The following is an 18,257-nucleotide window of genomic DNA, read 5'->3' on the forward strand; positions in this document are numbered from 1 at the left end:
AGTGACTTGAATAGTATGTTAAAGGATTGCTTTCTGTTTACCTTTCATATCAAAGTTATTTCAGTCTAAAGTCAATCATTCAAGCATTTACTAATTAAGAAACCATTGATATAGTTGTCCTAAATAAACTCTGCTTGAATGATAAGTTATTAGAAAATTGCACAATCAAGTAGACATATTTACAGAAATCTGTGCGAGTTTAAGGAGTATAACAGTTGACAGCTTTGAACTAAGAGTGACAAGCAATCAGAGAAATCCTATCACAAAATGTTCTAAAAAGCCAACCTTTTAAAAGCACATGTAAAAATTAATTTCAGGAATAAAATGTATCATAGTTGTTTAGTTTAAAAAAAAAAAAAAAGTAACATCACATTTCTGCTGTCCTTAAAATAAAATCTACTAGCTTCCAGCATTGATAATTTTCTCATTAAATCCAATAAGTGTAGCACACAGCTTAGACAGGCATATGATGTTCCTTACGAATGCAAAGTTCTTTTTTTATTGTAACTTCTAGAATTTCTTTCCCCTACCCATTCTTCCCAGAGATTTCTGCCCCGAAGGCAGAAAGCTTCAAAGGACATAAGGAGAGAGAAGGTTGTTCAAACTCAGTGCTTTGCTTTCATGCACATTGGAGGAATCTGCTAGCAGCACACTTTTACTTCATCAATTCAGCAAGAAACACAATGTGATTCTTCTGATTGCTCTTCAGTCGACATTCAGAAGCACCAGCCTGATAATTAATACACGCATGTGACACTGAACAAGTAGGGAGAAGGTAAAGGTACGATCTTTTCTTAAAGCCAGCCATAAACTAAGTAGACCTTAACAAGTTCGCTACAAGGTTTAATTGTAGAAGGATAATTAGAAAAAATATTGCAGTATATATGGAAATATACTACATACACAGAACACCACCTTGGTGGTCACTTAATGAAACTGACCAAGCTAAAATAAATACCTTCAAAATTAGGACATGGAATGCAGGTTGGATACCAAATAGCTGGTTTCTCCACACCTGTCTACCACACTTAAGAAAAACAAGGATATTCTTCACTTAACATCTCAATGCATCAGTCATGGCACTCAAAAACATCTCTGTGGATAGAGTGCTGGACTGAAACTTAGAAGACTGTTTCCTTTCCAGCTCTGATTAGCACAGAATTTTTTTATTCATCTCTCTCACCCTGTCTATTAACGGGGATAATTGTGCTGACCTCCTTTATAAAGCACCTGAAAATCTACAGTTAAAAGTGTTCTTAAACATTTAATTATAAATAAAAGCAATCATGTATCAAACTTCAGTTATCAACTCATGACATAAAAGAAAGAAGCTGATTGTTCCTGAAATTAGTACTCATAATTCCATTCTTCCACCGACATTAGTTTCCTGGTACTTTCATCATTATTACAACAGCTGCATTATACTAAGATGCACTAAAGGACCCGACTACCATTGACTGACATTTTGAAGTTTTTCCAAGCTTCGAACAACAAAAGACCCAGGATTCTTTTTCATGGAAAATTTCCATGTTAAACAAAGATACTTTTGACCAGCTTCAGGCTTAGATGCTACTCCAAATCTGCAGCTTGAATTGTTGCAATGGCTCTATTCTAAAACAGGCTGTAGCACTTTGCAAATGTATTTTAATGTCACATCCATCAACCTCCTTTCAGGGGTTGGTCAACAAGGGCACCTTTTCATCATAACCACTCACTTATGCTACCAGTTTCTCTCCTTTCCCCCACATCTATATGTTACTTGCCTCCTTTCAGCTGCACACAATGCCCTTAATCACTCGGTATGTTTGATGTGCACGTTTTTCTTTCATCTTGTGCTACTTAAAAATGAAAAAAGGGTGAGAGGGTTTGATATAAAATTAAGCTACTTACCAACTACTGCCAGATTATGCTCTGAGCCACATGCAATCTGAAAAAGAAGTATGAATGAATAAAAGAGAACCTTCTTACCAGCAGGAAGACAACCACAATTATGACAGGAAATTAAAAATTAACCTGAAACAAACAACTACAGTTTGCAGCATGCAAAATCAAGGTTGAAGTACTCTCATTTTTAAATGAAATTTTATTTGTAGTCTCACTTAGGGGCTTAGTAGCTGGGGGGCATGTTTGTTTGTTTGTTTTGTTAATAAACGGGCATTTTCTTTTGCAATCACCATTGACATTCCAATCTTTAGGAGCAAGACGGGCCACAATTCTGCAAAAACATCACACCCTTGACAACATCCACTGGATCCAGCAAGACTATTCACGGGCATAGAACAAATGCACATTAAGCCTTTGCAAGATCAGAGCCATATACAGACAGCTGGGAATCAAAACGGCGATGAAGATCTCCATTTCTCTTATCTATACTGTCTTTCCCAGATGATCCCTGACGAACTGCACAAAGTATACAGGCTCAGTGTGATAAACCTGAAGTAGTATGATCCCTATGGTCATTTGTCTAGAACAGATTAAAAATACCATAGAACTCAACTCTTCTATTAGCAGCAGGCAGGTTTAACTTTCAAAAGCTGCAGAAAAAAAGAAAACTTTGCAAACATTTTCTCCCAAACTCATTAGGGATGGAAATCGGTTATGCAATTCTTTTCAAAGCAAACTCATAGTCAGTGTCTTTTTCTTTCTTCTTTGCAGCTGCTAGGAACATGTCAAATGTTTAAGTTGCTTTAGCATATATCACATAGTATCACTCACAAAGCTTTCATAAGTCCTTCACAAATGATGTTAACACAAGCGCCAAGAGCAGCCCGCTGCCCTACTGCAAGGGCTTGTCTCTCCCACTGAATTCTTTTGCAATGTCACTTCTGGGACAATTGTCTGATGTAATACAGACATCATCTTACACAAGGTTACTCTGCTGAGTGCCCTCAAGTTTTAAATTAAAACACAAGCAATCCCCTCAAATTCCTGTATCTGGTTCACTGTCGTACACCTACTTGCCCATTAAACATACTACTGAGCCAGAGAAAATTAATAAGCACGTTCTTCTACTTCTTAAAAGTATATTGACAATGATAAAATATAAAACAGAAGCACATGCTCAATTATATTAAAAAAATAGAAGTCCATACCATCAAAATTTTATATCATTTTGTGCATGCACAACTTTATAGTTTCTACAGCCAGAGAAACTGCTACCATCACCTCAATGTCTGCATAACAGAAAACCTTGTACTCAGCTCACTGTACTTGACCATTTACTGGAAAAGAGATACCCAAGTCTGACACACAGATGAGCTTGAGCAATTGTGTTACAAATAAACACTGCAATCACTGCTACTCACAATGTACCCACACCACAACTGTGACATGAAAACATTTGGTGAATGCCATCCTAACACAACAATGGCAAGGAAGACAAAACAGACTCTTTAGGATAGAGGCGCTTAGCCAAGACATTAAAGCATTCAGGAAAACAGGGCAAGAAAAATAATTCAAGTCACAGCACACTTCAGGATGGCCTCATCTTCAGAAAAATTGAGACAAAGCACCAGGAAAAGCAATGCCTTTGCAAGAGCACTAGCAGGACTGCATCAAGTCTTTTATTCCATAGTATTACACAGGCAAAGCCTTAAGCCCTGACTGTTAAAATACATAAATCATTGCCATATCCCATATCATTACCCTCACCACAAGTGAGGGCCCTACACCGGAGCAGGGCTGGTTCCTTATGCCTATTCACTGGCTAATGCTCCTACCAATACTTCTCGAGCTTAAAGGTTGGTGCCATGGAAACAAGATCCACACATGGAAACACACACGAAGGCTTTCTAGCAAAAAAGCAAATTTTGCATCTTCACCAAGTGCTGAAAATTGGAGATACTGAAGCTGCTACTAATAAAATAAAGGAATTTTATCTGAGGTGTGAATAATCCTATCCCAGCTAATTCCCTAGGAAATACGCTAACACAGGCACAAACTCAAAAGCATCGGTACAAAAGAACTGCTCACAGTCGTTGCTGATACTTACTGCCAGGATCCCCTTCAGAAACACTACATTAAAAAAAAAATAAAATAAAAAAAAGCAAAAAAAAGTCACCCCACCAAACAAGGTGTTGTTTAGAATGCAAAACATTCCCTGATGAAGAAGCATCCTGTATTTAATAGCAGCAGCTATAGAGCCTGCAAAACAGATAAAAGAATGCTGGTGACCTCAAACAGTTTTGTACTCTATTCATGTAGCTGTTACTCTGCCCACAGTTCAGAGCCACCCACTGCCCATCTCTATCGGGTTATAAGGAAGTCAATCAAATGGCGCTGGGTACAACCAGACCAGGAATTGTTGTACTATACAGACTCGCCAGTTCTGGGAAGTTGCCCTCATGAGAGCCACCTACGGCCAACACGCTGTGCAGATACGCTCACTGCAGCTCTGTAGCCTCATGGGGTAAAAGCTCCTGCAAAGCACAAATGACTAGTGCTGCTGCACCCCTTTCGGTCGGGTAAGAGACACCTCAATAGAAGTACCAGCTTTGCCAACAATGACTAAAATCAAACAAAAATTGCATGCTGCTGAAGGCAGTGCCCTGGATTCACCTTCGATGGACCAGAGCAAGGACAGCACATGCCATTTACCAGCAGCAGTACTGTGCCCCAAAGACGAATTTGCTAGATAGAGAGCACAAGGCTCACCACTGCCTCATCGCAGGGTGTCACTACCTGACAACACAGACTAACATTGTAGGAAATCCCAAATAAAAAAAATTCCCTGAGGGAACTCTAAAGTTAGCCTTCTGAAACAACAGCCTTATTCACAATCCACACTGCTTGCTGCAGGGTATGCCATCCACCTGCAGGATTCCTGCTGGCCTGCACACCTATGACTCTGAAGCTCAGAAGGGACCACACCAGAGGTGAAGCAAGGTTGCTACTGCTTAATAAGCAGAGTTGCCTTGCAGATATTTCGTAACATCTTTTTTACAATAAGCTTTAATGTAAATGTGACACCACCTTTTCTTTGTGACTTCCAACAACAGGCAAGAATCAGCCAAGTACCATAATTTGCTGGTACAAATACAGACCAGCCGGAGAACAGCATTGCTGAACAGATGCTTTATGTTTACATTAGATGTAATAAGCTCTGCAGTCAGCACAGGTCACTGGGAGAAGCCTAGTATTTACTGCAGCAACCATAATTTTCTGGCTACTTGTCTTCTGTCCCCACCCCCAATGTGCTGCAGAGAAATTAAATTCCAACAGACATCTGCATGTTCCCAGTGGATAAATACATTCAAGGGTACTTATAAACACACAATAATGCTTTCTAATTGGGCAATATTTTACATTTTGTTTTAATTGAAAAAAATCACTAATCTTAAAGACAAATCAGAGTGACTGCTAGTGAGTGAAGCATTCTATGAGCCTACAAAGCATGACCCCCTACACAAAAACAATCCATATTGAAGTTTCCTCTCTGTTTGGAGGAAAATTTGAGAAGAATTGTGCAAGGATATTTTGATCTCTTAATAAATGATCTCAAAGCACTTTACAAATGCCTGTGAGACAGGAAAAGAATGCTTAGGAACCATTTTACTCAGAACTTATTTACCTTATTATCTGTGCCCTTTCAGCCATACATAATTGTTTGTTTCTTCCCTTAAATTGTGTGTTAGTAAGCTGTTTTCTACCTAGCAGTAGGTAGAATGGTTGCAGTTCAGATCCTTCCATCCAGATTTAACACATGTGGTGAGAGGCAGCCAAGGGACCAGCATTTTATTAATCATAAATAGTCAGGACATAAGCTGCATGGATGGTGAGGAAAGACCTTAGCACAGCAACCACTAACTCTGGGCAAAACACCAACATCTTTCTGCTGCCTGCAGATATGCTTATGGCCCAGTCCTAACAAAAATTAATTGATTGAATGTAAAAGCAGTGGGTTACACAAAACAGAGAAAGTATTTCACTTAATAAAATATTTTTATATATCAAAAATACTGTATAAAGTAAAAAAAAAGTGAAGAAAGAAATGTATATGTATGCATATTAGGAAGAGAAGGCTACATATTTGAGGAAATGTTATCAGGGAAGAAGGTTCAGAAGAGAGGTGAGGGTAAGTACAGAGCGCATCCCTTTTAGACCCAGGTTAGAGATCTTTCTGCAGAATAGCTACCCCTCCTTTTGCTCCCCCACAGTCCTATGAAGTAAGAAAGTCTTGCTCTCTCCTTTGTAGACAGCAAACAAACATATAGAGGATAAAACTCATGCAGATATTTAGACATACAATCTCTCATTGATTTCAAAAGGTAATTAAGGGACAAAATGCCTTTTGTCAACCATCCCCTAAGGGACTTCGAGCACTACAACAAAACAAGCCCGACAACGCGCACAAAAATCCAAGTTGCAGGCTAGTACCTTGACCACAAGGCTATTCTTTCGTTTCTTTCTGTACTCTCAGGGCTCCGACTGAGGATCTGTTGTGCAACCCATCAGGAAAAAGATCGAGTCAGAACTGCAGGCAAAGTCAGCCTAGCGCTGCAGCAGAAAGGAAGGGACAGTACGTGGGTCGCAAGGAAGAGGCACGGGGAACTGGACTCACAAGGGGGATTGCAGAATGAAAATTCACATCAGGGTGCTTAGCTAGAACAACAAAAGGACCTCAACACCATTTATTTTTCATTCACTGCCTTACAAGTGCACCTTAAGTCCCTACTTTGCAATTATTTCCCAAAACATTCAGGATACAGAGGCTTCCATCACTTCTGAGAGATAAGAGCATGACGTACAAAATAGATTTCTAAGGATGAATGAAGATAAGTTTGTGTTGCATCCAGATTCTAGTCACTGCTATTTGTAACTTTTTTAACTGCATGAAAGCATAGCTCTTTTGAGGATGCAGGGGGAAAGGAAACCATCAAAAGGGTGCGCACATAAGTACTTTTATCCAGGACTTTAGGCATGCCATCTTATATCTTTTGATAAATTTCACTGTAAGGATACTGCCAGGGTCAGAAGACAGCAAGTTTTATTCCTTCTGGGATCAGAAGTCCTAATGGAAGGAGATGAGGTGACCGAGAGACTGCAGATCAAAGCTTACATAAGACAGGGGAATCTTCTCTCCCAGAGCTGTTCATCCATGCCCTTGATTAATGTATCATAACAATGATTTGTACTGTTTGACACACTCTGCCCAACTACATTTGTATGCAGAATTCTACTGATGCGAAAAAATAAAATAAAAAGAATCTAATTAGCAAAGCTGTCCTGCTTCCAATGATCCTTCACGAGGAACTCTGTGTTCCTCTTCTGGATCATTTGACTCCTGATTGATAAGAAAGCAGCTTACTAACCTAGTCACATTCCTGGCAAGCACAAGACTAAGCGCAGTTTAATGCAACACATGTTAGCAGCAAACCAGTACAACCTCACCAAAACCAGCACATTAAATCTGTCCCTAGCTGTTGGCTGTACCAGTTGAAAAGTGAGAGGCCCAGTGTCCTCACAAGACATTTTCCATTTTTCATCAATCTAATAATCTAATCTCCTACTTAAGGTGGACTTTTTGTTGTTGTGTGATTGCCTTTTTAGTTTGTATGTAGTTCACATACAGAAAATTCACAACAGAATTTAAACTGAAGCCTGTGTACTAAGGTCTGAAAGAAAACATTCCTCCTTGAGACACACCTGACCAAAAGCTCATGTGCCATGTAAGTGAAACTCTGCAAACATGGAGGAAGAGAGGAAGCATTAAGACATTGGCAGGATGCAGTAAGCTTTCAAAAGAAATATTTTATAGCTCTCTGTACCTTCCAGAGTTATGCTCTATGCCCTCCCTCCACCTGAAACTAATGCCAAGCCTGCCTCATTTGTAGCACAAGACAGAAAATGCTTTTTTCCCATGCAGCATTTCCTTTGCTTCTCCAACCACCGTTTCAGAGTCCCATGTCCCATCTCCAATCATTCACTATCCTGCCCTGCCAATTATCATACAGTCACCAAAAAGCCAGCTGACCAACTCCAAGATCTTGCCTTTACACCGTCTGTGCCATAAGTGACATATGTATGTCTCTGCACACATTGCCCCTCTATGACACTAACCATACACAAGAAACTGCCATGCTATCCACCAACTAAATGAGCACCACATTTCCAGGAACAGTTTATTGTGGCTAACAGGGTACAGTTGCACTTCTCCGATTCAGTTGGTGCAGCTTGGGCCTCAAGTGCTTGCAGGAGATGGAAACAGTTGTAATTCCAAAGAAAAAAAAAACAACAACCAAAAAAAAAAACCAAACAAAAAAACCCCCAACAACAAAACCCACACAAACAACCAAAACCACACACACACAAAAAAAAACACATAATAAAAACAACCAATCTTTTAATATCAGGTAGGAAGCACCAAACCCACATAAAGCTGTCAATAAAGAGATTAGGAACAGGGGATGAAAATAAAAGGAGGAAAGAAAAGCTAATTGTTACAGCAGTCAGCATTTTCATGGAAGGTTTACATCGCAGCAACCCATATGCACCCGCAAAGTCTACTTGCAAGGCAAGTGTGGTCATATTGAAAAACTCTACATACTGTTTGCCTCAAATTGAGAATGCCTCAAATATATGTACAGTTTGCCTCAAATTGAGAATGGATGGATTGAGATGTCAAGACAAAGTAAGATCCAAGTCCACCAACAAAAAAAAAAATGCGTCATCAGATGACTCTAGGACAATACAAAAGTTGCTGAGATCCCAGCAAGAACATCCAGTGGGATAAGGTTTTAATAGAATGACAAGAATGTAGCCAAGACAAGTGTGGTAAAAATCTTCACAAGTCAGCAAGGTCAGCTGGCTCTTCTCCATTGCCTGAAGATTTTCCAATTAATTCTTGTATCCTTCTTCAGGCAGTTCCCTTCCTTCCTTAGGGTTCAGAAAGCATTAGTATCTTTCATTCCAGGAAAATCAAGCTCTGTCACTTTCATATCTCTCAGCTTCACTAGTCTGTCAAAATTCTCCATTTTTGTAATCAAGACCTAAGCCAATTTCTGTTTATCCTTTCATCATTTTTAACCAAGTCATGGTCACTCAATCCCAGTTTGTTTCCTGTAAAAAGATCCCCATTTGTTCTTCATTGTTCTGTGAAAATTAAGACTAAACTATCCCTTCTGATTGATAAAGAAATTGTCAATCATATCAGCCCTGACTGTTAATGTGTACATACTCCCAAACCTATGTCTGTGAAGTGGAAATCCCACAACACCAACATCCTCACTAACATTACAGACATCTCTGTCCATATCCAAATATGAACTACAGCAACGGTGTCTTCAGCAGATGCAGAGTTTTACCCAAGGGAACTTCTTCACGAATGATTTTGATTTAGATTGTTTCATCCACAATTCTCAGATCCTTAGGGTCTCAGTGCCTCTCTCTCCTAAGTTAAATGAGAGGCGCCAAGATGAACACCTTACCATCTATTTGGGCTTGCTTTGGGGACTACAAGTAGTTTGCTCTTTATTTGAGGCCACAAACACCACTTTGACAGCATAAATGAAAGAAACCAAGACCACAGCAACAAAAAGTTTCAAAAACTCTTTATACACTGATCTGACTGTACCATCAACACACACATCCTTACCATCAGATTATTCTGATGTTTTCAGGTCAAGGATTGTAGCTTGTGGCATGACAAAAAAACTTGGTATCTGTCTTTTCTTCCTATGCTATTTCACATGCAAAGAGCAAAAAGAAAAGTGTTCATTATAGCACATAAATGTCATCATTACCTATGTGAATGTGCTAATTTCTAGTACTATGAATTTAATTAAGTGAATGGTTCCATTAAACAATGATTGCAGGCAAACATTCTGCTGAAATACGTATTATCCAACATTTTATAAGCTTACAATAAGAGTCATGACAGCAAGAATTATTTGGCAACAAACCATCACATTCTACTTAAGCAACTACTTCCAAGGTCCTTTTGGGATGTATGTTGGGTGCCATCTTGGACATAGTGATCACTAAATGACAGTTTTGGGTTCTCAGAGAAGTAAGGAGGAGGGTCAGCAGAATTGCCACTGTGGACTTCCAGAGGAGGGCAGACTTTGGCCTGTTTAGGAGCCTGGTTGAGAGTCCCTTGGGAGGCCCTGAAGGGCAAAGAAGTCCAGGAAGGCTGAACATTCTCCAAGAAGGAAATCTCAAAGGTGCAGGAGCAGGCCATCCCCATGTGCTGAAAGATCAGCTGGTGGGGAAGACAACTGGCCTGGCTGAACAGAGCACTTTGGCTGGAACTCAGGGAAAAAAAAGAAAAAAAAAAAAAAAAAGAGTTTATGACCTTTGGAAGAAGGGTCAGGCTGCTCAAGGAGACCACAAGGATGTCATGAGGTTATGCACGGAGAAAATTAGAAGGCCAACTAGAACTTAATATGGCTACTGCCATAAAAGACAATTAAAAAATGTTTCTATAAATACATTAGCAACAAAAGGAGGGCTAATGAGAATCTCCATCCCTTATTAAATGCAGGGGGAAACATAATGACGAAGGCTGAGGAAAAGGCTGAGGTACTTAAAGCCTTTAACAGTAAGTCCAGCTGTTCTCCAGCAACCCAGCCCACTGAGTTGGACAACATGGATGGGGAGCAAAACAAACCCCTCACAATCCAAGGGGAAATGGTTAGCGACCTGCCACACCACTTAGACACACAAGTCTATGGGGCCTGATGGGATCCACCCAAGTGTACTGAGGAAGCTGGTGAAAGTGTTCACGAATCGCTTTCCATCATTTTTCGGCAGTCCTGGCTAAATGGGGAGGTCCCAGTTGACTGGAGGTTGGGGCAAGTGTGATGGCCATCTACAAGAAAGGCTGGAGGGAGGATCCAGGGAACTACAAGCCTGTCGGTGTGACCTTGATCCCAAGGAAGGTTATGCAATAGACCATGTTGAGTGCTGTCACACAGCCCTACAGTACAACCAGGCAATCAGGCCCCGTCAGCATGGGTTTATAAAAGGCAGGTCCTACTTGACTAACCTGATCTCTTTCTATAACAAGGTGAACCACTTAGTAGATGAGGGAAAGTGTTGTCTATCTGGAATTCAGTAAAGTGGCTGGGAAATTCACCATTTCCCACAGCATTCACATGGAAAAAGTGGCTGTTCATGGCTTGGACAAGCGCACACTTCACTGGGAAAAAAACTGGCTGGATGGCCGGGCCCAAAGAGTTGTGGTGAACGGAGTTAAATCCAGGTGGCAGCCGGTCACAAGTGCTGTTCCCTGGGGCTCAGTATTGAGGCCAGTTCTGTTTAAAATCTTTATCAACAGCCTGGATGAGAGGGGATCAAGCGCACCCTCAGTAAGTTTGCAAACAACACTAAGTTGGGCAGCAGTGTTGATGTGCTTGAGGGGAGGAAGGCTCTACAGAGGGATCTGGACAGGCTGGTTTGATGGGCCGAGGACAATTGTATGAGGTTCAACAAGGCCAAGCACCGGGTCCTGCACCTGGGTCACAACAACCCCATGCAACGCTACAAATTTGGGGAAGAGTGGCTGGAAAGCTACTTGGCAGAAAAGTACCTGGGGGGTGTTGGTCAACAGCTGGCTGAATATGAGTCAGTAGTGTGCCCAGGTGGCCAAGAAGGCCAATAGCATCCTGGCTTGTATCAGAAATAGTGTGGCGAGCAGGACTAGGAAAGTGATCATCCCTTTGTACTCGGCCCTAGTGAGGCCCCACCTCAAATACTGTGATTAGCTGAGGGAACTGGGGTTGTTCAGCCTGGAGAAAAGGAGGCTGAGGGGAGACCTTATCACCCTCTACAACTACCTGAAAGGAGGTTGTAGTGAGGTGGGTGTTGGTTTCTTTTCCCAAGTAACAAGTGATGGGACAAGAGGAAACGGCCTCAAGTTGCACCAGGGGAGGTTTAAATTGGATATTAGGAAAAATTCCTTCACTGAAAGGGTTATTAAGCACTGGAATAGGCTGCCCAGGGAAGTGATGGAGTCACCATCCCTGGATGTATTTAAAAGATTTGTAGATGTGGTGCTGAGGGACATGGTTTAGTGGTGGACTTGTCAGTGTTAGGTTAATAGCTGGACTCGATGACCTTTAAGGTCCTTTCCAACATGAATCATTCTATGATAACTGTAGTTTTAACTTTTTTCAAAAGAATCTAGACTTCACATCTCCTTCCTTGTGGTAAAACAGTTCATCATTTTTAATCCATTTGGAGTATTTTCTGGAATATTCAGTGAAGCTGGAAAGAATCACAGAGCAATCAAATATACATATCGTGGGAACTCAGCTCTCCCATAATTGTGGTGGTATTGCAAGCAATCTCACTACAATTCTTTACATAAAAGTAATGCAGAGAACTCAGCATACACAGCCTGCAAGATTACACAACAGCACAACACCCTACACTTTTGTAGAAGTGAAAGGAAAAATAGCACTTCTTACAAAGTTCATACCCTCAAGACTGTCCGTGTTTTCTATTTGCATATTGTGAACAGGCAGACACTATCCCTAAAAGACTCTCTTAAAGGAGATAAGTGCTGATAGCATGGCCATGGACATACTGCTTCAAGACAGAAACCATCACTTGATTGGCCCTGTTCAGCCATAATGCCAAGAAGGAACTGGTCCCACCAATGTGAAGACTTTGTTGACACTCTATAACCCTTTTTTCCTAGCATGTGTTTTTTTGGAACCTCCTTACAGCATCTTCTTCTTTTACATGCTTTTTAACTGCACTCTCCATCATTAAAAATTGCATCCAAAACACCTGGCAGTATTATTAAAAAATTATTATTAATAATGTGATTAAGCAATACTACTCATTTTAAAGTACAGAGGCTTTTTTGCTTCTTCCAGCAATGAATCCAAATTTATGATAGAATTTTGAACGTCTCAGTTCTTGACCACCTGGCACCGGGTTGTGGGAAGACTAATTTTCAGAGAAATTACTAAATGTTCAAGGAAGCTCTCACGCACAATTGGACTGACCCTTCATTTCACTGCTAGGCCTGTTGACCTCAGTGAGCACTGCTGCTTGCATAAACTGGCAGTACACAAATACTCTGTCACTGAAGAGAATAAAATAAACTACTTAATCTCCAAAACATTTTACATCCTTTGAAAGAAATGAGCAGGTTACTGTAAGTACAGAACCACTACTGTGTAATATCATTTGATGTGTCCCTCACTGGACCCAATGCCTTTGGGAAACACTGTTTAAGATCAGCTGTTCAAGAATGCAAATCTCTGCCTCATTTCCAGCACAACCCTCACTGTCTCTCCCTCTGCTATATACACATGTGTAAAACAAAAAAATGTTATCAACTTAATTTGTTATCAAAAAAACACTAGCACCTTAAGAGCTCCACCTAAAATATGACAAAATAAACATCAGAAAAAAAACCAACCAAACAAAAAATACAACATTTTTCATACACCAAGTACCTGAACTTGAGGACAGAATTTTCTTGGTTCATTTACTTTCCAGCAGAGCTGCAGGCATGCAGCTTCCATAAGGGTTAGTTTTGTATAAAAACATCAAGCCATGAATTTTGCTGGCTGTCTGCTCCTTTACCTCTCCAAATAAATAGTGCTTATGCCTTTAGGGTGTCATGTAACTCTGCTCTTCAATGTTGGATTCTCTGTTTCTGCAGCACTTAGTAACAGCACAGCTCCCTGCAGCAAGCTTGCTGGAAATAAATAAAATGTAAGCTTGCTAAGACTCCAATGCAAAGATGAATAGAAAAGCTCTTCTGGATAAATAAGGATACCATTTATAAGGACCCAAATAGAAACTAAGCCATAACGCTAGTCACAAAGGCAGAAACAGGAAAAAAACCCATGTCTGAAGTGACTCTACACAGCTGATAAAAAGGCATTTTTATTAAAAAGCTGTATTATGATGAAGCTTTCAAAGTTCTAACTTGAACTTTTTGAATAAGACTGTAGCCAGAGCATATTCTCTCAGAAAACTGTCCATTAGCTCAAGAACACAGCTGTAGGACAAGAGTAGACAGAAGAAGTCAGACCCTTGCTGTTGCTACACTGAAGCAAGGTCAGAACACATCTGCTCTTTCCAGGGCTGGAAAATAAAATGCAGCTGGCCAACACCAGGCAAGCCGGGCAGCCCACCCATGGACCTCCAGCTATTCACATTCAGAAGAACCATTCATTCATCTCAGCCAGGTTGTTCTTTAAAACCACACATTCATTCCAGTTTATTTTGACCTAGCAGCTGCCTAATTACAAAACATTTCTATTATGCAGCATCTCTTTCACACAATATCCACTCCTTTCTCCCTCTTTCAGTCTTTGCTACATTTGAGGCATGATTCTTTCACATCAGTACTAGCACATCAGTTTCAAATGACCTTTTCTTCTCCTGTTTTCTCAGAGAACATGTCAGCCTGCTCAACTTCAAAGGCTCCCTCACGTGCCAGGGGACCAAGAGCTGCACAGGCAGAGTAAGCAGAGAGATGCGTCCCACCTCACAAGCCAAAGGATGCACTGACTGATCATTTAATTCACATTAGGGAACAACTTTTCTTATGACCCATTTCTAAACACAACAGCATTTTTGCAGTTTGAAAGAATGAAGCATATAATATAACCACTACAATACCATTCAAGTCTAATTGTGAAAAGAGTGGTTTCGCAAGACTAATTTACCCACAAGACTTTGCCTATATATGTTGTGACCAGTGCCCACAGGAAAACAAAAGAAAACAACTTTTTCTCCCCAAAATCTCACGTGCTGACACTCTCTGCTCAGTAATCCATTAGCAGGAATGGATATCATCCAACACCAATCATCTGCAGGTGATGCCAGAGAAGCACTAAGCACTCACCAGCAATTTTTTGATGCCTCCATAGGCTGAAAAACAGGTCTGTCTTTCTCAGGAGCAAAGAATTCCTTGCTTAAGAAGCCAGCAGATGAAGTGTAGCTGTAGAACTATAAGTGTAAAGGCTTTAACCAGTTACAGTATAAACAGACTATAGCCTTGGAACCATAACAAATTGAGAACATGCTTGCTCCAGTGAGATCACTCTCACAAGTCAGGAGATTTCCACTACAACATAAGGAACTAACAGGGACAAAACCCCATGAACAACAGTCTGAGAAACGCAAAGCCCAGTTTCTGAAGAACTGTGGTTATGACAGCCAAATTCAAATACGGCATTTTGGCAAAAAGGACTGGTAAATATTTTTCTTCTGTATGGGACCCTAACAAAACTCACAAAGCAACAAGTTGTTACAAGTTTAAGCTTAGCTTAAGCCCACATAATATCCATATCTTTACATTTTCTTAAAGTTAAATGAATAGTCCTATTATAGCAGTATTGCACAATAGTGCCAGATTGGCATGAACAATAGTAAATATCTTTGTTTGTGAACTATGGCTCACCAGAGTTTTATTCTGGTCTCCCTACTACAGTTATAGATGGATTGCATTTGACTGCAAGAGATTTATGCCCAATAATTATTTATTTCCAAATACAGCCACAGATAAAGCTATATCGTCTGGATAAAAAAAGAAAAACAGCTTTAATAGAACAAATTTTGAAAAGCTTTCATTGCTCATACCCACTTGCACGCTGACTGCAAATACATGTAATTTATGATGTGGTAATCTTTGTTTGTTTTTTGAGAAGGGATACTGTTTTCAACCTAGTGGAATCCCTTGCTGCATCTGTGTTAAACACCTCACACGCATTATTGAAAACTGCCTACAAAGGAAACAGGATGGATAGTGAAGGTGAATGTGAATTCACTTAGAGTTCTTGAAATTAAGGGGTTGTGAATGAATCAGAACTCCAGAAGAAGCTAATAAAACTTGATAAATGAGCAAGACTGAGACAGATAAAATTTACTGTGGTCAGGTACAGCATAATAAATCTTTCTGGATACCAAAAAGAATCATTTAGACTGTTCACAAATACAGATAAATTCTAAATTAGTTGGAACATCTCAGGGGAACTATCTAGCACCACTGTGGACGACTCACCAGAAACATCTGTTCAACGAGTAACAGCAACTCAAAAAGCACGAAATTAGACCGCTTTAGAGAGGGAGCTGGCACTGTAGTCTTTTTACACAGACCAATTACATTTTACAGTTTCATTCTGATACTGTCAGGGAAAAGGGACGAGTACCCATAAAAAGAAAGACCAAATGTCTTAACAAAAGCAATAGGAACATATAAAAGAGAGCCCCGATGCTGCTGCAGACCAAATTATTTGTTGCTCAAAACAGAAAACTCATAGCTGAACACCAGTATTCCAAACTTGAGCCTTATACAGAATCCTAGTTAGCTTATACAACTACTCCTAGGAGTAGCAAAATGACTCCTCTTCATTCCAGGAAGATGACTTCAGCCTAATTCTGCCATGCCCATTCTGTTTTGATTCTACTAGGACTGAAGAGATTCTGCTACGAAGGCTCCACAGCACTATGACTGAACCAATGCTGTTCCCAAAAGAAGAGCATTTTGTAATGGAATAGGCAACAAGGGGATGATACGTCATTACTGTGGATGACACCTATAGTTATGTTACTTTTTTTATTTTTTAAAGCAAAACTCCCTTCTTTCATGATAAAATATCCTACTTTGCCAAAGGAAGGACACAAGAGCTGATTTGCTTTGCACACAAAGCATTATGGGTCTTACTGAAATGTTAATTTAAAATTCTACCATGACATCAAATGAAGAAGAGACAGTTGCAGGTCTGTAAGTTTAAGGAAATATCTGCCTCATCTAGAGGAGACACTGGTTTTATACCAGATATTTTGATTCAGGTATTTCCAGCTTAAAAAATAAACAAACAAACAAAAAAAAACCAACCCAAAACCCAAACAACTACAAACCAAAAAACCAAGCCTTCAAGCACCCCAGAAAAACTTCCCATAATTTTGATTACTCTCATATATATATGAGCTCCCTCTTCTCTGTCTTCATCTTCTCACCCACTCATGTTGTAAACCCATCATATCTAATCAAGAAGGACCTCATCTTCCTGAGGCTAGATTACATTCCTTCCATATTTCAGCCTAAGCTTTTCTTTTTTCTCCAATGTTTTGATCTTCTTCATAGGTTTCAAGCTGTTTCTTCTTGCTGTTCTTGAGTTGTCCAAATTGATCCCATACTGGACACAATATAAAAGCAGCAGAGGCTAATGCCCAGTACACCTTCAAGACAATCACTCACCTTGCTATTCAGACACTTGAGAACAGAATTAACCCTTTTGGGCCACACCATAACACCACAAACCAAACTCAGATGATGTTCATCCCAGCCCTCACATCTTTCAAAGATGTTCCTGCCTGATGAGAGGTGAATCCCTCCTTCTGTTACCATGATCTGTATTCTTGCTCCTAATATGTATGACCCTACGCTTGGCAAAGCTGACCTGCCTGGTGTCTGACCTCCCAAAGCAGACAAAGAGTCCAGATTTTTTTTTTTTTAATACTAGTGACTCCGCTAGAGACACACATATTTGATAGACTTCAATTTACAGTGATATTTCTAGGACCTCTCGCAGCCAGTTTGCATTTTTTAATGGCTTTTTCATTTTCTAGTGGTTATTGTCGTTTTGTATCTTTATAATTTCCTGATCAGAATGTCATACACTGTCTAGCCAACTGCCTAACAGAAATCCAAGTATATTATATCAGCTTTTGAAAATCTAAGTATGTTGCATCTGCATTTGACACTGATACATTTATCAAACTTTCATCTCATAAAAAATAGGTTTCACATTAGTTTGACAAGATATATTTTCCATAGCCCCATATTCACTGCAAGCAACTATATTATCATCCTTTAAACCGTTATTGATCAAAATTCATGTCAGCCATGCCATTATTTCGGCCAAGGCAAATACCAGGCTGACAGGCCTATAATTAGTTCAGTCATCTTGTTCAACCTTTTAAAATATTGGCGGAGCACTGTCTTTCAACCAGTCTCCTGAAACTTCCCTGATGGTCAGGGAAAAAAAAAAAATTATCAACATCAACAACCCAGAAAGTGCTTTGGCCAATGCTCTCAAACTCTGAAACAAAGTGCTTTGGCCATTGCTCTCAAACTCTGAAACGGAAATGTTTCAGCCTTGTTTTTTAAAATTCTACCTCTAGAGGCTGAGTAAATGCTGGTACGGAGAAGGGAATCTCATCACTGCAGGATACTTCTGCTTTTTCCCCAAATGCAAAATAGAAATTATTACTAATGTAAAATTTGCCTTGCCAGGATTTGATGTTCTGCCAATAGACATATTTAAGATGTTTTAGTATTAACG

At 39.9% G+C, this 18,257-nt stretch overlaps 1 protein-coding gene across 1 annotated transcript in view; it reads right to left on the reverse strand.

Annotated features, from left to right (window-relative positions):
• Positions 1 to 18,257, reverse strand: part of SERGEF (secretion regulating guanine nucleotide exchange factor) — a gene marked incomplete at its 5' end in the record, with an annotated part of 160,560 nt that overhangs the window by 67,519 nt on the left and 74,784 nt on the right. Inside the window, one exon of the mRNA XM_082485287.1 lies at positions 1,891 to 1,927. Within this exon, the coding sequence (XP_082341413.1) occupies positions 1,891 to 1,927 (37 nt within the window). The remainder of the gene's footprint in view (positions 1 to 1,890; positions 1,928 to 18,257) is intronic.

Source organism: Vanellus vanellus (genome assembly GCF_965231255.1).
Source record: "Vanellus vanellus genome assembly, chromosome: 6".
NCBI lineage: Eukaryota > Metazoa > Chordata > Aves > Charadriiformes > Charadriidae > Vanellus > Vanellus vanellus.